Here is a 25062-nt window from a genome sequence, read left to right on the forward strand (position 1 = left end):
CCCAGTTTGGGTTAAAATGCTCTTTAATACGGCGAGGAATTGAAAAGATTTGTACACTTTTCACGTAGTGAATACAAACACTGTTGCGCTGAAGGGAAGAACATGCAGTGTTAGTAGCAAAAGAGTGTGAAAAACCATTTTCCATTTCACAGTTACAGGTCTTTGAAGTTGAATATTGGTAGCACACGATGACATTTCCCACATTGTTAATGCATCAATAAATTATCCATTTGCAGAATTACACCTCTGAAATTTCCTACTTTTACAGGACCGGACAATTGAATAAATAACAGCGTAACTACAAGGAGCAAACACCAACCGATTATCAGCCAGAACATCTGTTTGGCCTGCAGACTTCATCAATAACCAAGCAGGTTTTTCTTTTCATTTCAGATTCTCATAGAAGACAACAGAAGAAATTCCTGAAGTTTGTCAAACTGCGACCAAGCAGCAAAAAGAGCAAGTATATAAATCATGCATCTATAACACAGCTCCCTTTAATTTTGCTTTCAATAAATTATTCAGGGGGAAAAAAAGAGTAAACATTGTCATTTTAGTGCAATAAAGCTGCTTTGTTGTGGATTGACTTTAAGCATGCAAGCAAAATGTTTGCATTTTACTCATTAAGCACAAGTTTTTGCTTAAATCTGTGAATGTATGAGTCAGAAAATGTAATTTTATCCAGAGTATGCGGTTTATGTAGTGCTGCTTCAGTTTGAAAGTACTCTTAGTTGAATTAACATCTGTGCCTTTTAACTCATTTTGTGTCAACACAGAACTCCAGCCATCGTTGACCTTCATCGCATGTTTTCCCCCTCAAAGAAACCTCACATCAGTTCATCATCTACACTCCCTTCCTTCTTTTTGATGTCACTACAGACTCTCAAATATTCTAGAAAAATATATACATCGACTTGTTAATGCACAGCAAAACAAACATATAAAGTGCACTAAAAAAAAATCCTTTGTCGCGCATAGTGGAAGGTCTTTAACAAAAACATCACAAGATGACGGTTCAAGAATAACAGTGAAATGACAAACAAGTCCTGGATATCAGACAGCGTGCTTCAAGTACCACTGATAGATTTTCTACACGAATAAGCTCAGAATTTCCGATCACATCAGCTCAGTAGAAAACACACACTGCATGCACGCGCCTGTCAAAATGCACGTCTTCTGTACCGACGTGTTTTGTATGCCACGCAGGAAAATAAGTAAAAATGAAGGATTAAAAACAACAACAATGATGAAGTAGTTCCAATAGTCAGTTCAGAGTCGTCCAGCAGTGAAGGTTCAGCAGGGGTCTTTCTTCTGGAATGGTTTTAAGGAAAGAGTTCAAGCAGAGCCAAGTGGTCCGACACCAGGAACGTCCACTTCACTCTCTGCTTTAATGCCTCCAGGAGTCTGAGCCTAGTTGTGGCCTGATGTCGATGCAAAAAATAGCAGTTACGGTTTGTCACATTATCAACAAAGACCTCCAGACATGAAGCAGTGACGTGGCGAATGTTTGGGATTCTAAAAATGTGGAACAACTGGCACTAAGAGGGCAGCATGCTGATGAGTTAGGTGGTTCATAGACAGAAGCTTTAATCAGGCAGTGTCACTATTTCCTGGTCAAGAATAGTAACATCAAAATTTTCCACTCGTATAAGAAGTGATTCTATCCATAAACCAAGATCATTTTGTAAATTTAGGAATAGTAATATAGAAATAAAAAACTACAAACACATCAAATAAGGTATTTAGCCCAAAACCCAGACATCTTCATACAAAACATGAACCAAACCAGTGCAACAATCAATCAAATGATCTGCGTTTTGTAATTTAAAACATCTTCATGGCTTATTCTGTGTGTATAATAAATATATGTAGCATTTGACATTTTATTATTTATGTTCCAAGATTCACATCCGAACATCAGAACTGCTCGTCATTATTAAATTCTCCGACAAGAAAATTGTACTTCATGTTGTGCAGACATACCTAAAGACATGCCGGCTGTGCAACAGTCTCTAAATCACGCCTAATTGATTGCTTGACTGATACTGGAATAGACGCTCACCTGCAAGGTATTTCGCACCAATCAGCATCACCATGCTGCCCATGATGTAAAAGCCCAGGGGGACGCTGCTGAAGATGCTCGGTTCACCTTTTGGTCGTCGGAGCGGAACATCAGCAAGTTTGAGAGGAGAAAGACGACAACGGTGATTTTAAGCGACTAACTGTGAAAACGCCGAAATTAACTGCAGTGCAGAGATATTTAGAGTTTTACACCATCTTCAACCACTCCATTAAAGGCAATCATTTCTCATCATGGGGCAATATGAAAATAAAAAAGCTTTAAAATGTGGAATAAGGAGCCAGTCAGAGGCACTTTCTGAAACTGTTAATATTATCTTTTGGAGCAGGTCTGATGCTGAAAACACATAATAGTGTCCCAGCTGGAAGAGTTCTATAACGCTATTAGTGGGCTAAAACAAAAATCAGGGTTTTAAACCTTCAGAGCTTCAAATAATTAAAAAAATCGTTACCATAAGCAATATGGCAGACGATACATTACCGTTCAAAAGTTTGGGTCAGTTAGAAATGTCCTTATTTTTGAAATAAAAGCAGTTTTTTTTTCAATTAAGATATCATTAAACAAATCACAAATCCAGTCTGTTAATGTGCTAAATGACTATTCTAGTTGAAAACAGCTGATTTTTAATGGAATATCTCCATAGGGGTACAGAGGAACGTTTCCAGCAACCATCACTCTTGTGTTCTAATGCTACATTGTGTTAGCTTATGGTGTTGAAAGGCTAATTGATGTTTAGAAAACCCTTGTGCAGTTATGTTAGAACACGGATAAAAGTATGAGTCTTCATGGCCAGCATTAAATTGCCTGGGTGATCCCAAACTTTCAAACGGTCGTGTATATTTTGACTTGTTTCTGATGGTTCTTGGTTTCATCTCTTACGTCTGTTGTAAGACTGGTTTTGCTTCTAATCAGAGTACGGTTCTTCCTACCGTTTCCGTTACCAACAGGCTCCGTTGTTTCCCAGTTCATGGATTTCTGCACCGCCCTCTTCCAGCGTGCGTACCGAAACTCACTCTCTGTTGAGCGCACACAAAAACACCTTAAGAAAGGTCAAACAGCAGCTACTGATAAGCACTCGACATTATCACGCGTCTTTTCAGGCAAGCGGTGACAGCAAGCAGCTCATTCTACCTTCAGGGTTGATCTGAGGCTCGAACTTCTCCGATGTGACTTCGCTCAGGTCGTCTGGGTTCAGGCTCCACACACTGACGCCCTCTGCTGCTCCCGCTGCCATCGCTGCCCCCAAAGCTGTGGTCTCTGGCATGGACGGCTTCACTGAGAACAACAACGGACACAATCAACAACAGGTACTAGAGACTCTTCTGCAGAGGTCAGTGAGTTCATAGGAGAAATTATAAGAACACCAAATTACGTTGGAATAGACAATGGTGTGAGAGTTTGTTTAAACTGCCCAACTGAAATTTATGGGAAAAAAGGGCTTCAGCAACACACTCTCTAATACAGATGTGTCAAATATGTGGCCAAAATCGGCCCGCGAGGGAGTCCAATCCGGTCCGAGTTGTAAAGTGTAAAAACTACAGAGACGTTAATTGCAGATTGCAAATTTTTAAACCTATAAATTTAGAATAATTTCTAGACCATGACAAGTTCTTGTGATCATCAAGTAAAATACTAGATTGCTTGTTGTTCTTTTCTCGTTTTGTGTCTCATTTTTGTAAGATTTTGTCTTGTCTTTGGTCATTTGTCTTGACTTTCGTCCTTTGTTTTATGTTTTTAATCACTTTGCAACATTTTTTGTCTCATTTGTGTCCATTTTTGTCGCACTAACTTTTTGTCAAATTTTTGTTTGTTTTGAGTCGTTTGTTTCATTTTTTTTTTCAATTTTGTGTCTCATTTTTGTAATAATTTCTCTTGTTTTTTTTGTTTCACTTTCGTCGTTTTGATCATAAAGTAAAATACTATATCATTCAGTTCCAGATACCTGTGACTAAATGTTTTGTTCCCTTGTATGTACTCTGTGGTCAGGAAGTTCTAACATACAAATGACAAGCTGAGGCATAATGTTGCTGAAATTTAAAGCATTTAAAAAAAAAAGAAATTTCAGGTTGTTCATCATGTTTTGTAAAAAGGTAATTCCTTAAATGTGAACATTTTTGCATTAAAACAGAGGAAAATGTTGGAGTTTTGGTTATTTATAGGCTGTTATGCTGTGAATTTACTGGTCCGGTCCCCTTGAGATCAAATTGGGCTGACTGTGGCCCCTGAACTAAAATGACTTTGACACCCCTGCTCTAATAGCCTAGCCGCGCTAGACCCATGCTCTGAAGACGCAAGGGTCTAGGCACGCTCGACAGTGAGGGAGGTGGGCTAAAAGGTTGTCTATCAAATCACTCTGCAGCAATTGGGTAGGTATACAACCAATCAGCGCAACGAATAGGCTCCAAGAGCGCCGGAAATCAGAGGATACGGTAGTTCGGTGAAGCCTTATTTATACAGTCAATGGGTGAAGCTCACGTATATTACAGACATGTTAACAGAAAGATTATTTAGAGTCGGTGCTAATGGAGCTCGACAACTGTTGTCGTTTTTGTTGTTGACCCTGGCAGAGAATTAAATTTGTTGCCGTGGGTTGTCTAGCGCGGCTAGGCTAGTTGTTTCCGGTTGTTTCTGTCAGAATCGTCGCGCCTCTGTCGTCACTTAGTTACGCCCGCCTTCTGACTCTACACTTCATGGTGATTCGTTCGGCCAGTTTTAGGAGCATCCAACCTCGAGCCTTATGGAGGGTAACTAGACCCACCCTGGCAGAGAATTAAATTCGTTGCCGTGGGTTGTCTAGTGTGGCTAGGCTACTGCTCTAACAGAAAGAGAGTCCATTCACAATATTTTTTTCCTCAGTACAACAGTGACCCCTAATGGCTTTACATGAGATCAGTGTGTTCCATGTTTCACTGGGCATCAGGATGAGCTCGTTGTTACAGAATTTATTTAATAAGTAACTAAGTGGCTGCTGCAGCGTAGCACCGATCCCTTCAATGGAAAACCTAAAAACATGACAGGAAATAAACGGAATCCTACCAACAGGGATACAGAGGATGTCGGCCTGAAGCTGCATCAGCAGCTTGTTGGACGTCATTCCTCCATCTACCTGGAGCTGAGTCAGTGGGATGCCGCTGTCCTGATTCATAGCGTCCAGTATCTGCAACCAAAGAAATGTGCAAAAAAATCATTTTACTTAAAAACGTGGTAGGTTGCATTTTAAAAGTTCTTCAGAAACAGTTTGATGCAAAATCTCTGCATAACAAAAATTGATGATGATTTTTTTTTTTGTGGAATGACACTCCACTCAGCTTGATGATGACCAGTTTTAGAAGGAGGAGCGTTTACCTCTCGAGTCTGGAAGCAGACAGCTTCCAGTGCAGCAAACGCGAGATGGCGCTTATTAGTAAACTGAGTTAATCCGCAAATGATCCTGAGACACAGAGAGAGATTAAAATCGAGTTAATCTGAGTCAGACTCATTTCAAGAGGCGCTATAACATCAGAATGATTCTTCGTCTTACCCTCTTGCGCTGGGCTCCCAATAAGGTGCATAAAGACCCGAAAAAGCAGGAACAAAATAACAACCGTAGGATGTACCGACTGATGCAGCCAGCTTCTCTGCAAACAAAAAAAATCTAAATCATTAGCCTACTTTCATTTCCCACCACTGCAAGGATAACACTGATGTTTTATACAGTTTATTCATCTAGAAACTGAAAGCAGCCTGAAAGATACAGCATATAACATTTGAATAACGAGGAACAGGACGTACCAAGCTCTTCAGATGATCCGATGATTCCAAGATTGTCCTGCAGCCAACGAACCACAGCTCCTGCAATGGCCACAGAACCCTGACCAGAAGTAACATAAAAACAAATCACGAGTGAACTGGGATATTCTTGTATCCGAAGTTTGCTTGCGGCCGAAATTCTGAAACTACACAAACTGTACCAGATTACATTTGGCCGCAACCATTACAGTATTTTTCTTGTGCTCCCGAAACACTGAAAACTATCGTTATGGAAAGATGTCAAGCACCATCTGCAGTGGTGTCAAAACGGCTTTAAACCTTTTGAGGAAGCGGAAAAAGTCGGCAGGAGACGAATAAAACAGGACGAGACAAGACGGTGTTAAATTGCAGCACAGTGCACTGGAGCACCCACATGCCACAGCTCAGTTAGTTTACGCCAAATATTCTCTATCAGATGTTTTAGGTTATTACAGTTGAACTCTGCTTCAACACTTTGAGCCTGGAGGACTAAATCATGGTAGAAAACACTGAGCATGCTTCTGGTTCTCCAGTTTCAGACACTGAACACTATAAAAACTGCTGTTTCTTCTCTTGATGGTAGCTGCAGACCCACGTCGCATCGCTAATTAAGCTTCTCAACATGAAATTTGAAAAACTTCTGGGTGCCACGTTGAAATCACAGATGTGCGCCTACTAGCCAGGACCTCATGCTCTTTGATGACCCCTCAGAATGAAATTATTACCGTTTTAAGACAACAAATACTGTATAATTACACTGCTGTTCAAAAGTTTGGGATCACCCAGACCATTTCATGTTTTCCATGAAAACTCACTTGTATTCATGTGCTAATAAAATTGCATAAGGGTTTTCTAATCATCAGTTAGCCATTAGCTAACACAATGTAGCATTAGAACACAGGAGTGATGGTTGCTGGAAATGTTTCTCTGTACCCCTATGGAGATATTCCATTAAAAATCCAGCAAGAATAGTCATTTAACACATTAACAACGTCTACACTGTATTTCTGATTCATTTAATGTTATCTTCATTGCAAAAAAAAACCCTTTTCTTTCAAAAATAGGGACATTTCTAAGTGACCCCAAACTTCTGACGTTAGGAAAGAAGTGACCGATCCAGAGAATGCGAGTATCTTTAAATGACTGTACCTCCAGTGCATAACAGGCTGGTTTGTCCCGACCAAGTTTGTACGCCACAGTAGTCAGAAGACCGTGTTCAGACATTACAGGCTGCAAAGCAACAGAAAAACGTCAATGCATGCTGCGTGACGGATGTCATCGTGGATATGTTTCAAACAAGTCTGAAGCAGTGTACCTTGGCTCCAGTGTTTCTCAACAGAAAGCAGCCAGTGCCATACCTGAAACAAATAAAAAAGCAATTTTTAGCTCGGTTTCTAACAAAGTGGTAGCCATACTTGTAAAGGGTAAGCATGAAAAGTGACTACAGTGCGAGTTTAAAAGGCTCAGAGCCACCTACGTGTTTTTAGCCTGGCCGTCTTGGAAGCACATCTGTCCGACAAGCGCTGCCGACTGATCCCCAAGACACTGTTCATGTAGAAAAAGCAGAGATTTAATTGGGCATTGAAAAGTAAACGAAGCACAACAAAACAATGCAAAGAGAAATGAACTCACCCCTGAAATGGGAATACCTGAAAGAGCCCCTGATTTCTGTCATGAGAGAAAAGAAAACCTGTTCAGTCCGAGCATTTGTTTCTGAAGGCTCTTTATTTTATAATTTCATAGACTTCTGGTTGTAACAGCTCGTTTGACTTGGACATTACAGTTTATCTATGCTGACAATCGATTAAAATGTTTGAAACTGAACAGAAACATTTATTGCCTCTGATCGTAAGTTGACAGCATCACAACTCTTGAAATTATACATTTCAGTATAATTCAAGTGTACGTTTGTTCCTAAAATATCAAGTCAGCAGCACCAATTCCACAAAAAAAAAAATCAATGGAAAAACATTTTAATCAGTGTGAAAAACAACCTTGCCCCGACCCACAACATTAAAAACAAAACGGGAATTGTTATTATTTGACTATATGAAGCCAAATAACAGCAAGATATTTTCATATTTGAATTCTACCACAAGATTAGAACACAAAGCACACTGTAACAGCTCAAACACAGTGAGGGTAAACAAAAGGCAAGTGTGCACCCGTACAAACTAAAATGTCTTCACTCCTATCGTTTTAGTTTTAAAAAGACAAGATAAAGTCAGTGAAATCAAAATGTGGCAAAGAGTGAAGAGATTTCGGAGATGTGGTGGGACGTTGCCGAGGAAGACGGCCTGACTGGAAAGCAGAGGGTGTCGATGGCGACCGGCCCGGTGACATGCCACCACAGAAGCAGTGAGGGGACGGGGACCATCCAGCACATTTCCAATGCAGCGTAAAAGTACGTGTGCAGTCATGTTTTAGTCCGCTGGGTTCAAAAAGGTGCTACTTTTTGTTAATTGTACTGTCATGCATGTGAACATTGTCTTTTTTTGTAGATTTGACATATTTTTTAGATTGTCATACCAGTTATTGGCCACTAGAGGGCAGGAAAACGAGTTGCGATCACAATACTACTCCTAACAAACCTTATCTCTTCTGTTGTGGATCAAATTGACCCATTTTAAAGCTTAAAAAAATAGTTGAAATAATTTTTTTAGAATGAAATTTCTTCTGCTTGGCTTGGTGTTATTCACTCCTAAAATGAAAGTGGCTCATTTCACATATTTGCAAACCCACCCTGAACAGAAGAGATGTCTCGTAGTAATTTATCAACTCCATGAAAAGAAAAAAAATCTAAATGTAAAATAAAAAATTTTTAAAAACCAATGTCATGTAAAACTGCTGTATTTTGTGTAGGTCCTTCCAATACACATTTAAAAAAAAAAATTAAAATGCATTTTTTCTGATAAACAAGTGAATTATCCTCATTTAATCATGATCTATGAGAGATGAACACTACCATATTAAATATTTATAAAAATGTGTAGAAATAGAGTTAACAATGAGATATAAACGATGTTTATTGGGATTTTTTTTTTGAAAAGCTTGGTATATTCTCCATTTTGTGACGCTTTCATTCTGAAAGTAAAGCTGACAAATAAATGTAGAGGAGTAGAATGCTTCCCTCTAAATGGAGTGGCATGAAAGTGCAGTGAAAGTAGCATAAAATGGAAACATTCACCCAAAGTACACTTATCTTAACACTGTACTTGACTAAATGCAGAGTTACTTCCTGCCACTGCTGAGATTTCATTGTCGATATCAAAATATTGTAGAAATTTGACCCGTTTATGCTACTTTCCTCGTACTGAAGCGTCAGCCTCCACGTGAGTCTTGGAAATGCACTGAGTGATGGCGTGTTTGTTTGAGCAGGACAGGTTACTGTTGCATGATGAGGAGAGTAGTGATGGCAAGTATTACTTACCCGGCTAGAACATATTTTCTACCAGTGAGAGAAGAGAGACAGTGGCACACAAAAAAATGCCTAAAAGAATTTCTCAGTCAACCTTCATGCACTTTAACAGTCTGAAAACACACTAACCCAAAAACAAAACAAACCTCTATTATCTTATCAGTAGCCTGTTGTATGAGACATTCCACTCTTTGAAAGCAACACTAGAGTCACACTTGACACAGCGTTGAAATCATTAGAATAACACACTTAATACAGTGAAATTGTGTGAAAACGAGTGATTTGCGCATGCTTACCATGAGGCCATAAATTTCTGAAGAACTCCTCACCCGGGGAAGGATCTCCATTGGAATACCAAAATATCTGACAAAAAATAAATCATGTTCATAGTTAATCAGACTTTGCTTTCCGGACATTTTCTTGTGGCTTTAACAAATTTTGAATCGCGTAAAAATGAGGCGCTGCATTTTGCGATTATGCAATTATCAGTGTTGTTTATGCATGAGTTTCTGTGAAGCATTTCAAAGCAGATGTCGTACTTGCAAAGTTCTGTGTCCCAGTCCATTGTGTGAATATTAAACAGCATGGTTCTGCTGGCGTTGGTCACATCAGTGCAGTGGACTCCACCTGACTTGCCTCCTGTCAAACACTGTTATCCAGCCATCACAAAAAAATACACACAGGAAGTCAGTTTATCACCATCTTAACATACAGAACACATTTCACTGTCATCTACAAAAGTTTGGACACATTTTCTCATTCAAAGTTTTTGTCGCAAATGAACACTTGTGAAATAATTGAAAATATATTGTATATTTTAGATTCCTCAAAGTAGCCACGCTTTGCTTTGATTACTTCTTTGCACACGCTTGGCATTCTCTGGATGAGCTTCATGAGGTCGTCACCTGGAATGGTTTTCACTTCACAGGTGTGCCTCATCAAGGTTAATTGGTGGAACTTCTTGCCTTCTTAACGAGGTTGGGACCATCAGCTGTGTTGTGCAGAAGTCAGGTAGGTACACAGTTGACAGCTCTATTTGACAGCTGTTAGAATCCATATTTTAGCAAGAACCAATCAGCTAAAGTAAAGTAAAACGACAATCCATCATTACTTTAAGAACTGAAGGTCAGTCAGTCTGGAAAATTGGAAAAAAAAAAACTTTGGATGTATCCGCGAGTGCAGTCCCAAAAACCATCAAGAACTACGACAAAACTGGCTCACATGAGGACCGCCCCAGGTAAGGAAGACCAATAGTCACCTCTGCTGCTGAAGATAAGCACCTCAGATTAGAGCCCAGATAAATGCCACACAGAGTTCTAGTAGCAGACACATCTCTACCTCAACTTCTCAGAGGAGACTGAACCAATCAGGCCTTTATGATCAAATAGCTGCTAAGAAACCAATTCTAAAGAAAAGCAACAAGCAGAAGAGATTTGTTTGGGCCAAGAAACACAAGAAATGGACATTAGACCAGTGGAAATCTGTGCTTTGGTTTGATGAGCCCAAATTTGAGATCTTTGCTTCCAACTGTTGTGTCTTTATGCGACAGAGAAAAGGTGAACGGATGGTCTCTACATGCATGGTTCCCACTGTGAAGCATGGAGGAGGAGGTGTGATGGTGTGGGGGATTTCAAATTGAAGGCACAATGAACCAACATGGCTACCACAACATCCTGTAGCGATTTGCGTTTAGTTGGACCATCATTTATTTTTTCAACAGGACAATGACTCCGAATGCTCCTCCAGGCTGTGTAAAGGCTATTTGACCAAGAAGGAGGGTGATGGAGATGACATGTTCTCCACAGTCACCTGACTTATACTCACTGCAGATGGTTTGGGATGAGATGGACCACAGAGTGAAGGCAAAAGGGCCAACAAGTGCTCAACATCTCTGGATCTCCTTCAAGACTGTTGGAAAACCATTTCAGGTGACGACCTCATGAAGCTCATCCAGAGAATGCCAACAGTGTGAAAAGCAGTAATCAAAGCAAAGGGTGGCTATTCTGAAGAATCTAAAATATGCTTTGACTCATTTCACATCTTTTTGCTTACGACATAGAGTTCATTCATAGTTTTGATGCCTTCATTGAGAATCTACAATGTAAACATTCATGAAAATAAAGAAAAAAACATAAAATGAGAAGGTGTGTCCAAACCTTTGACTGGTAGTGTATGGATCTGCTAATTTGAGAATGTGTGAAGTTACCCAGATGAGCCAGGAGTCCACGGTACCAAACATGGCGCGGTGAGACACGACGGCTTCATGGACTTCTTTTACATTGTCCATCAACCAGCGAAGCTTCACGGCGCTGAAGTACGTGCTGATGGGGAGTCCTGTTTTATGCTGCAGGATGGCAAAGACAGAAACAACGCTACTACTAATGCTTTTAATTTGAAAATTCTTTAATCAATATCAAATCGACAGGGAGAAAACATGAAACATGGAGTTGAATTGCAACTAAAACGGATAACAGTCATTTTATCGTATATTAAATTCATAACAGGACTGCAGGTCACAACACAGAACTCCTTCACCTTTCTACCTAAAACTGAAAACAGCACTCGACCTCAAAAACAGAACTAACACGAGAAACGAAACAAAGGCAAGAGAACTGAAAGGACCTCACCTTCAAGTGGTTCTTATTCCTTCCTGGAGTTTTATTAATAAGATTTTCAACTGTTGACTGAGTGCGAAGGTCCAGCCACACTAGAACAAAAACATTAAAGTTATTTTATAGCACTCAAAATCATGTCAAGTCACTGTTAGTTATAAAACAAATAAAAGGAATCGACTATACAAATTAACCGAACAAGTTTAAACATTGAGGTAAAGACCCTATAGTGATATTTATGATGTGAATATACCTGAGTAATTTAAATATTAAGCACCACAATTCTTTAAAAACTACACAAAATATGATTTTAGTTGACTCAAACCATAAAGTATTATTTTTTCTGGAGATTCACTCGACTAATCTAGAACTAAAGTCCTGAAAAATCCCACAAATCCAGCAACCATGTACGTAAACGTATGGAAACTCTCGCTTTGAAATCGCTCACATGCTGTTTGATGCTGCAGCTATTTAATAAACTCAGAAGAAAGAAAGCTAGAAGCAAAAACCGAACTTAAAACGTCTGTTTACCCTGAATTACATTCATTACTGAGTCTTGTTAAACTGGTCTGCTCTGTCTTCATGGCAGTATTTTAATGATTTTAATGGAAATTTCTGTGATTTTGGCACATGAACTGATGTCTTTTGTGCTCCCTGTGATGCTTTTGGACCAATAATGATACACAGAGATTAATATTTCTCTACTGAATTCGAGGCATCCAGCAGATAGGTCAAGGAACAATGTACCAAAGAGCATGCGATTTGTCATGTCAATTGTGGTGGTTGAAGAAACAGCAATAAGCTGGCTGAAGTGACCCATAACCGATTTTTTTTTTTGGCCCCTATGCGACATGTATCTGATCTTTTCATGACAGTCTGAACGACACAGATCAGATTTTTCAAATGCGACCCAGGCCACTTGGATATGTGGTCCTAATTCCGATACGTATCGGACCTTTTGCCATGCGACTTCAGCCTGAACAGCCAGGTCGCATTTATCCGACCTATATGTCATCGGTACATGACAAACGTCACTATTCTGCGTTCAAGCAAAACACGTCTTCGGCAGCCCGAAGAGTGAGAGCCGTGAGAGTGTTAAAAAGAGGCGCTCACATATGTGCGTAAAGGTCGCCCTTATCATTCGAAAATTCTGAATGAAGTACGCATCTGTGAAGCCTCTCACATCACTATCCCACCACTCCTGGCTGCGACTCCACACCCACACAGTTCTCTGGACAGACGTTGCTGCCACTGCCCCGCAAAACGCCAGGGCCAAAATCCTGGCTCTCTTCCTTCTTGACCTTCTCCTTAAAACGATAAAGTTATAAATATGCTTTTAGCGTCCATGTTTACTTCCGTAAACACCGAACACGCTCTCTGCGTGTGTCGTTGTTGTGTCCTCTTCTGCGCATGCGGGAACCTTTTGGGTTGTGTGAACGAACTTCCAAAAAATCTGATTTTACAAAAAAAAATCGGAATTGAGCATTAAGCCCTGCAGTCTGAACGTAGCCTAATATCTTTGCAAAAATTGGTGAGACCATTTGGACAAAGCCTTCGCCAAATCGCAGGCACTGCTTATACTAGCAAAAAAGATCACATTTGTTCCAGAATAAATGCACATTATGTATACATAATGCCACTAGCTGGCAGTACAGAAATTCACATCTTTACCAATTGCGTTGTAGAGGGGCTCCCCGGTCTCTTTGTCCCAAACAAGCGTGGTTTCTCTTTGGTTGGTCACGCCAATAGCTACACAAATACAAGGAACATTTTACAAAGATTACACTTGACACGCTTGTAAACATCTTTTTTTCTGAATAGCTGACAATAATGCTCAAAGGGCTGCTTTAATAGCCCAGGCGGCGGCACAAACCTTTAATGTTTGAGATGTCGATGTTGAGCTGTGTCAGTTTCTCACAGGTCCGCTCCATACACTCGTACACCGACTGCAGAATTTCTTTGGGATCTTCCTCAACCCATCTGAAAACGAGATCAGAAAAAATATTGACATTTCTAAATCGAGAGGGCAGGAGGACACATCTCATAATGAAAGCAGCTACCCACAGTGGAGCAGCATGTCGTGTAGTTCAAGTTGTGAATACGCTTTTATGACATGGAGGATTTTCATTAAGTTTATTTTCTTACCCTTCTTTTGGGAAGCTCTGTTTGATCTCCACTTGATGGTGGCTGAGGAGCTCTGCAGTTTTGGAGTTAAACACCTTGAAAGAGACAATATAGCTTCAGCCAGCTGTACATTACATCATCATTCATTTGCTCATGAAGGGCTAACAGAGTCTACAGTCACTCAAGTGCTTGATGCCTCCTTTTCCCATATTTCCACTGTCTTCTTTACATTTCCCCTGCAGTTGTGAGATTCAAACCGGCTTACTTTAAATCCTAAACCTGTTTTTAAGACTCCAGGCTGCTGCCATCCCACAATAAGATTCAACAGCTGTTTATGCGATAGCTGTTGTCATAACAAGAATATTATTATCTTCAGGCACACCTGCAATAATTGCATCTAATTATTTACTCAACAATAAACGACTGGAGAGGAAACTCGACAACCAACATTCTGAGAGGCAGCAATGCAGCACAGTGTAGCTATACAAAGCCAGCATCAGCTTTTCACAGGACAATTATCACAATCCAAAATACCTCTGCACACGTCATGTGGCATTAAGACGAAATGAGAAGTCGCAGATGGCGCTGTAACTTTAGGATTGGAAGTCCAATTAATGAGAGACCGAGCTGCAAATCTGCAACAATTTAACTGCATAATTATGAAGCTGAAATAAAATGAAAATCACTTTTCCACCTGTCGGCACATGTCTTCTTAGTCATGCAGTAGTTTGACGTGACTCATGCCAATGAAAGTCTTGGTTCTCAACGATCATCCACGGCCAGGAAATAACTGAAATGTCTGAATAAGAACTGACAAGTTGGAATAAAAACTGCCTAATTCTTCCACATCTGTTTGAAATCGCAACTTAATCAAAATCAAAATATACTTTACTAATCCTGAAGGAAATGCTGGCAAATCTAATACAAAACAAATCTTCTGATTTCCGATAAATTTTCTGATTCCAGCTTCTTAGATGGAATTATTTTCTAGTTTCTTTTATTCCTCTCTAACCGTAAAATGGAAAATATCTGGGTTATTGACTAAGCAACACATCTTCAGCTTTGGGACATTTTGTAACATTTTAGAGACCAAAAAACAAATTGATCAATCGAGAAAAGAATAAACAGATTAAAGAACAATGAAAATAATTGCTTGATACAGCCTAGTGGTGGCGCCTTTCTTGAGAAAAAATTCCTCCAAAACTAATTTTTGTGGTAGTCAACCCGCTTATTTTGTCTGAACAATCAAAAGCAAATAAAGTATACAGTTTACTAAAGTGTAGAATAAAGAACACCACAAATAATCATGTCTTTGAAGCACAAATCAGTAAATATTGTCATGTAAACTGACAATCTTTAAATGATCAAAACTGGTACAGGGTCATTTTTATATCATCAATAAAATTACTCATAATTTAACACTCTTTTTAAAGAGAAAACAACGATTCTGACAAACAAAGACTATTTCCATTAAACTTATTTCATTCACTTATATTTCTGCAAATCCAGAAATACTGGTTAGGTTGTCAACTTAATATTGCAATACAGAAAATTCAAAAGAAAAATCGGCGAAGAAACTAATGCATGCACGTCTTTCGTGCAGGAAAGCTCCAACCAGAGGACGACCACCGTCTTTCCATCCTCTTAAAGGCTTATAAGGACAACTGGAGTCATCAATAATTGGAGCTATTGATTCACAAACCCTCAGACAAACCAGCAACAATGGTAATTTATTGACATTAAAAGACTTGTGATAAAACCCTCACTGTCACCGTTTACAAGTTCAGGTGTAACAACGGAAGCTGGAATGTCCATCCAAGGACACTATGAGCTGGGATATTAAATATAACCCTGCTAGCTTGTCCTGAGCTCAGTCGCTGCTGCTGCTGCTGCTACGGTTTGTCTTACCAAAAACCGAGTGGAGCTCGTCCCCTGGTCGATGGCAGCAACCAGCGGCCCCAGCATTATCCGGTGTGAGGACGCGGCCATGGTGCCGTTCATGGGCAGCCCCGGAGCTTAGGCACGGAGCTGGGCAAGAAACCGATTAGCACCACCGGCAAAGCGGCTCAAGCTCAGCCAAAGACGGGGGGTCGAGTTGCCCAGTCGCTGCCTTCAGACGTAACGCTCCTTCTGGCCTTTAGTGATGACGCAACCAGTTGCAATATTGCAACGGCAACGCAAATCCTCTTCGAAATTGTAATTTCTTCCAAACATTTCCAGTAAGATACCGACAATTCAGAGCAGGAGTTAAGCTGTTTTCTATCTTGGTTACCTTGACTTTCTTTATGTATTTATTTGTTTGTTTGGGGCTTGTTCATGCTATGCTATTACACTGACCTCACTGTAACTGTATGCATTTAGCACTGGCAAACTTTTGGATATGTATCTGTAGGAATGCGGCTACTGATAAAATCAATTTAAATGTGAAGTATTCAGCAGTATATTCTCCATATTACAGATATTTGAAAATGTAATGTGTTCCCATACCGGGAGTCGAACCCGGGCCGCCTGGGTGAAAACCAGGAATCCTAACCGCTAGACCATATGGGACGATGCAATCTTTTACAGCACTAATAAAATTTAAGCCTAGATGTGTCTGCCTTCACACCTGGATTTTTCTTTTACAGGTTGGCTCTGAAGACTGGACACATAGGAAATCTCATCAACTGTATATATATTTTTGCCTTCATGATTACATATGGCTGAGTTGAACTGGTAATTCTTTGTGGAGGTCAAGGATGGACCTATCGAAAGATAGCAGGTGAATTTAATCTTTCGACAAAGCCATGTTTAATCTTGAAGGCAAAAATGTGTAATTAATGATATTTCCTATGTGACCACGCGTTAGAGACACCCTATATAGATCTGTGCACTTCATATGCTGTGATGGGTTTGCTGCTGTAACTGAACATTTTGGTCAATTTATTCAGTTTATTCAGACTTGGGTGACTCTTTCTTTCCTTTTTCACAAAATATAGCCTTCATATATGTACAACATTACCTTTAAACACAACCTATATTAAGCTTAACCCGCTAAAAACAAACTCAACAACAAAAGTGATGTGGTCACTACGAAGAAGCATCAGCAGGTCTGTTGCCATAGTTACCCTGGAGAGAGGGCGAGACTGCTCACGTGACCCAGCAAGATGGCGACCATAATGTAGAATGGATGTGTATGTGAGTACTCCGTATTATTAGCCAGCCTTTACATGGCTAAACCGACGTGTAATTCCTCGTTGGTGCCCTCCGTTGTCGCTCTACTTTTACTACATCACAAAGCGAATGTTTTTCTTTTACGATATGGTGTCAGAAACATCTCTGTGTTCCGTTTTATCCTCTGTTCAACCTGGCAACTAAAGTAACGCGGAGCGGACCCGCTAACGTTAGCTCTCTCATAGTCTGATTATTGTTTATCATTACTCAGCTGTTTTCACTTAAACCACGTTAGCATAGCTTAAAAAAACTGCTAAACACGTCCTCATTGCTCTTTTTATGTGTGTTCTTTTACAGGATTTGAACTAAGTGGGTGCGTTTGGTGGAATATTGGTTCTGCTGGTTAATTGTTCATCATATCTGAGAATCAAGATGGCCCTAAATGTCTTTGGTAAGCTGTGTCACATATTAAATAATAGTCATTGTACCTTTGTGTGATTGCGCGTGTGCACTTTGCTCGGTTGAGGCCATTGTAGTAGTGTTTCATTTTTATCACCCAAGCTGATAATATCCTTCTGGTGTATTCTGATAAAACTGGGAGAGGCAGGACAAATCTTAGAACAGTGAAGCAGCAAGTTAAAGTCCTGGATTTTATAAAAGTGTCCAGCTATTACCAGAAAATATGTAAATATAAAGAAAAAAAGTGCTCCAACTGCTGTAAACAGGTCTGCAATATATGATCCATTTTTTAAGATTGTTAATCTGTGTTGTATACATTTAGCTCATTCCCAATGTATGGGTCAGGGCCCCCTTTCAAAGTACCGCAAGATAGACGGGAGAAGGTTACTGAGGAAAGAAAGAATTAAAAACAATGTTCATGTACACATTTTTATTAATTGTTTGGACTTTTGTGCTCATATCTGAAGTGTGAGTCTTGTAAGGCGTCATCGGCATGAAAAAGTGCTTGAATCTGTAATAAACCTTGTGTTTTATAAGCTTTGCCGTAGGTTTTTAAAAACAAAACAGCCATGTTTAAAGTAATTTGTGATCTTAACCTGTAGTGTTTCAGTTTAGTCATTGTTCCCTGGTTTTTGCATCATTTCGTCTATTAACTTTTTTGTGTGTTTTTAAATAATTATTTTCAATCTGCAAATTACCTGCTCATAGTGACCGCTTGGAAACAGCAGTGCCGTATAATATGTCTTATGAAAAAGGGAAAGGGCCAGTGTAACACTTCAGTAATAACCCTGTGAGTGTCAGCAGTCTGTATGTTATGTCTGGTTTTCTTGTTAGTTTGGCCCTGAGGCTGTGTTGCCTCGAGAAGGAGGGTGAGACACTCGAGCGGGGAGGATTTGGAGTTATTTTGAAGACAGGATACCGAGACGACGAGTGTTGAATAGATAAGGCTTGCGGAGTGAACACAGAGTACGCCGAGGCAGGAAACGGGGCTGCGAGTTTTACCCATGCAGAAAAGATGGAAGACAGTATATTCCTGAGCAAGCTATGGAATTTGACATGAATATTTATTTCTGAGGTCGGAGTGAAGTCATTTCAGTTTGCCTGTTTCAGGGATTTGTTCTCGTGGGGTTTTAAATGTTGGGATTTGCAGTGCAGGAGACATTGGGTGACTTTCAGCAGATCAAAAAAAGAAGCACAGCATTGTTGCATGTCGGAATAAACAAAAATTGCATGTTGTATTGAGCAGTTTTCACACTTCTACAGCAGGACTTTCTTTGTCAAAGTGTCAGCACATGCAGTTATAAATCTAATATATGCTGTTAAACTAAAATATTCTGTGTGGTAAATGCAGTGTTGTAGCAGTGGCTGGATTGGTGAACCGCATTCGGTCGCTTACTAAAAGCACACGACCCTGAATTGAAATCGGTACCTGGAAAGGGTTTCACAGGAATCACAAGCCATGATTCTGAGTGGAAATGTTTGGCCGAGTTCAGCCAAACTCCCAGAATGTGTGTCTGCAGCTAAAATGTTTCGCCTTTAATCGCATTTACTAATATTAATGTCAGTGTTTATGGTCTGCTGCAGCTGAACAAACAACGAGGGAACGCTGCTATGATGCTGATATTCATCTACAATTAATTTCAGACGGGTTGGCCCTGAGGGGATGAAGCTTGTCTGAGTGCGCGAAAGATAAACAGCTCATTCACAAGCCATCCTTTCTGCTGCGCAATACAAATGAATCTTCCGCAGCTTTTCATGCTCCACGGAGTCGATCTATTTATTAAGCTACTTAGTCGCTGTTTGTGCTCAGTGCAGTTTCTGTTGGGGAAAAGCACGCCATCCATCAATATGATCCCCCAACGTAATTACCTACACATTAAAGAAAATAAAGTAGTTGACTACATATGTCACGCTGTCAGGGAGAGAACATATTAAGCTGTTTACTTAGTGCAGGAGCATTAACAAAAAATGCAAAATTTCCTTTTACACTTTCTGCGCTCAGCCATGAAAATCAAGTGGTTGCTCCAAAATCTCTTGTCCAACTTCTCATCCATTAAGCTGATATTTGATTGAATGTCTGACTTTGTTTGTACACAAAGTTTTCTCTGGATTAGATACTATGTGCTGTACAGCAGAAAGAAGATGGAAAAAATGCATCCTGATGCTTAAAGCTGCTGTCCGGAGTTTGAATCGCAGCATCTCCCAAAACGCTGGTGGTCCCACCCTCCCTCCCTCTGATTTCGCCCCTTTATTTGTGCACGCGCGCAGTACATGAGAGAAGTGCCCGGAGTGCTGCAGCATCTCGCCTGTTTTGCTGTTTTCCCCTCTTCTACATTTAGTACATTTAGTAAATAATAAAGGAATTACGTTAGAATGCTGTATTGAGTCTAGCTTGTCCTAATACCAAAATAACATGAATCTGTTAGGACGAACGAGTAAAGTTTCAATATGTGATTACACTCGTGTATCCCTCTCGATGACGTTGTTTATCAAACTTAGTGCATTTACGCGTGTATATGTGTTACATTGTTTATTTATTTCTATCTAGAGTTCAGAATTGCATGACTCCTCTGACGAAGAGTATGTCCCAGACGCCCCAACATCTTCCTCCAGAGGTCGGGCATCTAAACGAAGCCGTCAGGCGGGCTATGGAGGCCATGGTCGGGGAGCGAGGCGAGCACCCCGAGCCAAAAAACGTCCTGCAGTCTCTTGGCCTGACAAGCCGTGGGATTGGTAACTTTTCTGGAAGTTGCTGATCCCTGATGCTCTCTCCTCCACAAGCAAAACAAATGTGCGCGCGGTTGCGTAGTGCGTAGCTCGCCCACCTCTGCATGGGCTTGCTTGCTGTGCGCGTAACCGTTGATTGACAGCATGACAAAGCTGAAGCTCGAACTTGATTGGTCGGCAGCGACCGGCGCTTTTTGGAAGAACATGGGGGTCTATGAGAGGAAGGCGGAGCTCAGGAATAAATTTTCATATCGCGTTATACTAACTTTATATTATAGTATCGAACTAGACTAACACATTTAAGCTTTGTTAAAAAATGATACATAAATTGAAAACAAACGGACACTCCGGACAGCAGCTTTAATTTAGACACAGAACCAAGTACCCCTGACTGCAGCCCGCAGATCGGGGCGTGCCTCAACGTGGGCGGAGTTAAACGTTGAGCTCCGCCCACCTTGAACTAAACGTGGGCGGAGTTAAACGTTTAACTCCGCCCGCATAGCGCAGTTGAACCGTTGAAGAAGAAGAAGAATGTATTAGAGAAGAAGAAGAAGTTTCCAAAATGGAGGTAAGCACGTTTATCTTTTGTTTAAATGTTGCTGTTTTGCTATTTTGTGACAGACAAGGAAGGAAGTGATATTATTTTATCTCCAGTTGCATTATCTCCTTGCATTAGTTTCAGACTTACGTCAGACTTATTTATTTTGTCACGTGCTAAGTAGCAAGCCCATTAGAAAAGTGACGTTTAACAAAACATTTAAACGATGCCATTCCTTTTAGAATTAGACTGATTCAAAATATTCAGAATAATCTACTGGAATTGGAGGAGAAGCTAGAGGCGTGGAGGTTTGCCCTGGAAAGGAGAGGAATGAAGGTTAGCCGCAGCAAGACGGAGTATCTGTGTGTGAATGAGAGGGACCCAAGTGGAAGAGTGAGGTTACAGGGAGAAGAGATCAAGAAGGTGGAGGATTTTAAGTACTTAGGGTCAACAGTCCAGAGCAATGGAGAGTGTGGAAAAGAGGTGAAGAAGCGTGTACAGGCAGGCTGGAACGACTGGAGAAAAGTGTCAGGTGTGATGTGTGATCGAAGAGTTTCAGCTAAAATGAAAGGTTTACAAAACTATTAATTCAAATGGATTGGATAGTATAGTTCAATTATCTATCTCTGTTACAGAGAATAGAGCACGTGTTTGCTGCAAACAGCCGCGTCATTGCCACATGGTTTCCACCATCATCCACAAACCCCATGGATCACCTGCCAGTAATTTGTTAAAAAGTTTTGTTTAGCATTTCATATTCAGTTATTGATATCTTTTTACAGGACAATGCAGCCAGTCTCCAGTGGGTTCTGCTTCCTATTTGTACCTGGACACTGGATACTCTGTAAATACATTTATATTGTCCTCTATTATGACCTTTACACAACAAAGTTGCTCATTGCTGATTTACATTTTTTGGTATATTAAATGCATGGCAGCTTTGTTAGTATTTCTGTAACATTCCATAACTTTATGTGTTTGGTTATATTTGAACACATTTAACAGATACTGAGGCCACAGGCTAGAGAGATTTTCTTTCTAGATCCCCTCTGTGGCAGCGGCTGGAGAGATGAGAGTAGAGTCCATCTAGTCAGGTTTTTAGAACACCTTCCAAGATCCTCCCTGGACAGTGGTAGTTCTGTTTTAAACCACTTGTCCTTTGTTTGTTTAATAAATGCTTCTGTTTTTATTTGAATGCATTAAAATGTTCCAAACAAACAAAAACAAACAACAAAAGTGAGTGTTTGTGAGGGATAGAAGTAATTGTTATATTATTCTTATTTATTTTTACATTATTCTACGCAGATGGAAACAGAACCATATGTTTTGTTTGTTCAAGCCCATTACAAAAACGTTTGATTTGAAGTTCCAGCCTCTTCCAACTTTGTTCCAAGTGTTGCTTTAAAATGGTTTATTGTACTTTTATTTACTCTTTGACCAGGCACATTGCTCACATCTCCTGGCCCTTGGAGGCAGCTTGGTGTGAATGATGTTCAGGTGAGACATTACTACATTGCATTTGCTAACATTTGCTATTTCCTTGCCATTCTTTTATTAAAACACTGCAAAGATGCTCCACCAACTGTGGCGTGTTTGTTTTGATGGTAAGAACTACTCAGTATGTTATATCGATGACCTCTATAAAATGTTTTTTCTGCATTTAAAACACACTCTTTGTATTGAAAAACTGTATCCTGACAGAATGTGCATGACATTATATTAACCAGTATCTCTGTACATTGTAATGGGGGCCAGTTGTGATTTCAGTGAGGTTTTGTGCAAATTGTGACACGTTATGCTTGACTGTAGCGATGAAGGTATTATTTTTGGAAACATATTTTAATCTTCTGCATTTCCTTCTTCACAGGAAAACATGCTGCAGATTAGAAGATGGTGGTGTCTTGTTCTCCTGCAGAACTTCCCCATGCCGTAAGCACCCTCAGTATCACACTTTTAAACCAGATTCTTTTAAATCACGTTTTACTGTATTCACTGTCATCTGACCTGCATGAATGTTTTCATTGTGAATGTTTGTTGACATTAAATCACCAAGATCTGAAGAAGAGAGATTGCAGCAAAGAAAAAGGCAACAAGAGCAGAAAAAACTACAGGTGAGAGGTCATGTGATAAATTGGTATATAGTGAAACTATTGCTCGAAGACTGATCCCCACCACTTATTTCAGTATGTGGCTGAAGTCCCCCTGAAAATGTTTAGGCTTTCAGAATCTGCCACTGAAGCATCAGGTATTGTTCCAGCCAGCATTGTCTCACACATATCCATCAAGGTTGTTGAGGTTCGATGTCACAGAGCAGTCATTATTTCTCTGTGTACTTAAAATCAACCACTTAAATCTTGCATTGTCATTGTGCCTGTAGACACCACAATCTGTTTCCTTTCTAGATGAGGCTGAGAACAGGACTGGGAACAGGAAACGGGGTATATTGCCTGAGATGGGTAGTCTAATTTCAGTGTTTTCTGCAATCTCCGAGCCTTTACTTAAATAACTGTTTTCTTTATTTTTGTTTAGGAGAATCCTTTGATCAGGGATGCAATGGCAGCAGCCTGGTGGTGTGGGACCAGAACTTTCAAGGGAAAAATTTCCCTTCCCCAAGTTGTTACCATGGCCAAGGAGCAACGCGTGAGGGCAGTGGAACTCCTTTATGTCTGTGATGACCAGGAAGAAGAGGAGACCGCTGATCTCAGAGAACCGTTCCTTTTTCTTTTTAGTCTGCAGGAAGACTATGAGACATTCTGTCAAGAAATCATTGACAGGAGAAACATGAAGGTGTTTTGTGCTTTTGACAGAAAAGAATAAAGTTGTGTTCAACGGTGCTGAAGCTTAATTCATTACATCTGACCCCTACAAATGTACATGGCTCGTGAGTTGTACAGACTCTGATATATTATGTCTGGCATAATCATATACAGAAAGTCTCTATACAGAGATCAGAGATTATGTTTTTGTTTCAGTTATGTAGAATGAAGGCCAAGCTAAGAGCCCTCTTTGATTTGAGGAAAGACATGTAACATTGACTGTCAGTTCAGTCTTATATCCTTGAGTGGATTAGTGACACTTTAAGAAAGTCGTTAGTGCAAAGTTTAGGAAATCTGTGTTATCAGCCAGGAATAACCATGCATGGTCAGGTATCAGTGGCACAGACATTGCTGCTGTCTCTGATCTCCTTAATGTAGCTGATATAATTCAGTGTACAAAAAATCCAAATGTGTCTATGTATGCTGTATATCACAAATTTCACTTCACTGTTTCAGTCCAGCTAGCCCTAGTTAGACAGGGTTTGAGTTAGGTGAAAGTTGAACCCAAGTAAAAAGTTGTGTCGGCTGTAGTATTACAACTCCTGGCAAAAATGATGGAATCACCAGTCTGGGAGGACGCTCGTTCAGTTGTTTTAATTTGTAGTAAAAAAGCAGATCACAAACATGACAAAAAACTAAAGTCATTTTATTTTGCAACTTTCTGGCTGTAAGAAACACTAAAAGATATCAAGAGGAAAAGTTGTAGTAGTCAGTAACAATAACTTTTTTAGACCAAGCACAGGGATAAAATTATGGAATCAATTCTGAGGAAAAAATGATGGAATCACCCCATAAATTCTCATTCCCAAAACTAGCTCCCATATCAGATTAAATCTGCTCGTTAGTCTGCAGTTTAAAAGGAGTGATCACACCTTGGAGAGCTGTTGCACCAAGTGGCTTGACATGAATCATGACTCCTACATGAGAGATGTCAGCTGAAACAAAGGGGAGGATTATCAGACTTTTCAAAGAGGGTCAATCATCACGAATTGTTGGAGATATCCCAGATTGGTTCTGCAAATGATCATCAAACTGACGTGGGACGAGAAAAATTGCAGCAGCAGCATCAAAACCAAGTTTATTTGGCCCAGCAGCAACAACCAAATCCACAGTCTGCATGAGCAACAAGCTGGTTTGGTTGGAAATCAGCAAACTGGTGTGCTGCAGCAACAACTTCCAGTCACTCTTGGTCTAAAAAAGTGATTGTTACTGACTACCACAATTTTTCCTCTTGATATCTTTTAGTGTTTCTTACAGCCAGAAAGTTGCAAATTAAAATGACTTTAGTTTTTTGTCATGTTTGTGATCTGCTTTTTTTCTAAAAAAATTAAACAACTGAACGAAAGTCCTCCCAGACTGGTGATTCC

General features: G+C 40.0%; 2 protein-coding genes, 1 long non-coding RNA gene and 1 other non-coding gene across 8 annotated transcripts in view; 2 read left to right on the forward strand and 2 right to left on the reverse strand.

The window, feature by feature from the left end:
• Positions 1-5: 5 nt before the first annotated feature.
• On the reverse strand, positions 6-16137 carry gk (glycerol kinase). 2 transcript variants are annotated; one of them, XM_022210068.2, is made up of 21 exons: positions 15911-16137; positions 14024-14097; positions 13752-13858; positions 13550-13627; positions 11894-11973; positions 11473-11610; positions 9806-9915; positions 9563-9629; positions 9279-9296; positions 7481-7516; positions 7326-7393; positions 7164-7206; positions 6998-7078; positions 5852-5930; positions 5601-5697; positions 5426-5510; positions 5117-5237; positions 3212-3355; positions 3010-3096; positions 2063-2149; positions 6-1421 (listed from the first exon to the last, which is right to left on the reverse strand). In XM_022210068.2, exons 1-21 carry the CDS (start codon positions 16001-16003, stop codon positions 1411-1413), a joined length of 1704 nt encoding a protein of 567 aa, XP_022065760.1. In that variant the 5' UTR covers positions 16004-16137; the 3' UTR covers positions 6-1410. The 2 variants fall into 2 exon arrangements, with proteins under 2 accessions (XP_022065760.1, XP_022065761.1); XM_022210069.2 differs by lacking the exon at positions 9279-9296.
• Positions 16138-16480: 343 nt separating this feature from the next.
• On the reverse strand, positions 16481-16552 carry trnae-uuc (transfer RNA glutamic acid (anticodon UUC)). The gene has a single exon. It is a non-coding gene; the product is annotated as a tRNA-Glu (tRNA).
• A 516-nt stretch (positions 16553-17068) lies between these two features.
• LOC110962158 (N-chimaerin) overlaps positions 17069-25062 on the forward strand; it is a 29196-nt gene continuing 21202 nt past the window's right edge. The window contains exons 1-2 of one of the 2 annotated variants that reach the window (XM_022210067.2): positions 17069-17179; positions 17513-17606. In XM_022210067.2, coding sequence (XP_022065759.1) covers positions 17588-17606 — 19 coding nt within the window. In that variant the 5' untranslated portion in view covers positions 17069-17179; positions 17513-17587. The remainder of the gene's footprint in view (positions 17180-17512; positions 17607-25062) is intronic. The other variant, XM_051942359.1, reaches the window with a different exon arrangement.
• Positions 17613-23713, forward strand: LOC127531923 (uncharacterized). Of its 3 annotated transcripts, XR_007939143.1 has the most exons (6): positions 17613-20909; positions 21662-21723; positions 22321-22376; positions 22747-22808; positions 22933-22990; positions 23064-23713. It is a non-coding gene; the product is annotated as an uncharacterized LOC127531923 (long non-coding RNA). The 3 variants fall into 3 exon arrangements; XR_007939142.1 differs by having other exon boundaries at positions 21885-22376; positions 22933-23713; XR_007939141.1 differs by having other exon boundaries at positions 22933-23713.

This window comes from Acanthochromis polyacanthus, chromosome 22 (genome assembly GCF_021347895.1).
Source record: "Acanthochromis polyacanthus isolate Apoly-LR-REF ecotype Palm Island chromosome 22, KAUST_Apoly_ChrSc, whole genome shotgun sequence".
In the NCBI taxonomy this organism is placed as follows: Eukaryota; Metazoa; Chordata; class Actinopteri; family Pomacentridae; genus Acanthochromis; species Acanthochromis polyacanthus.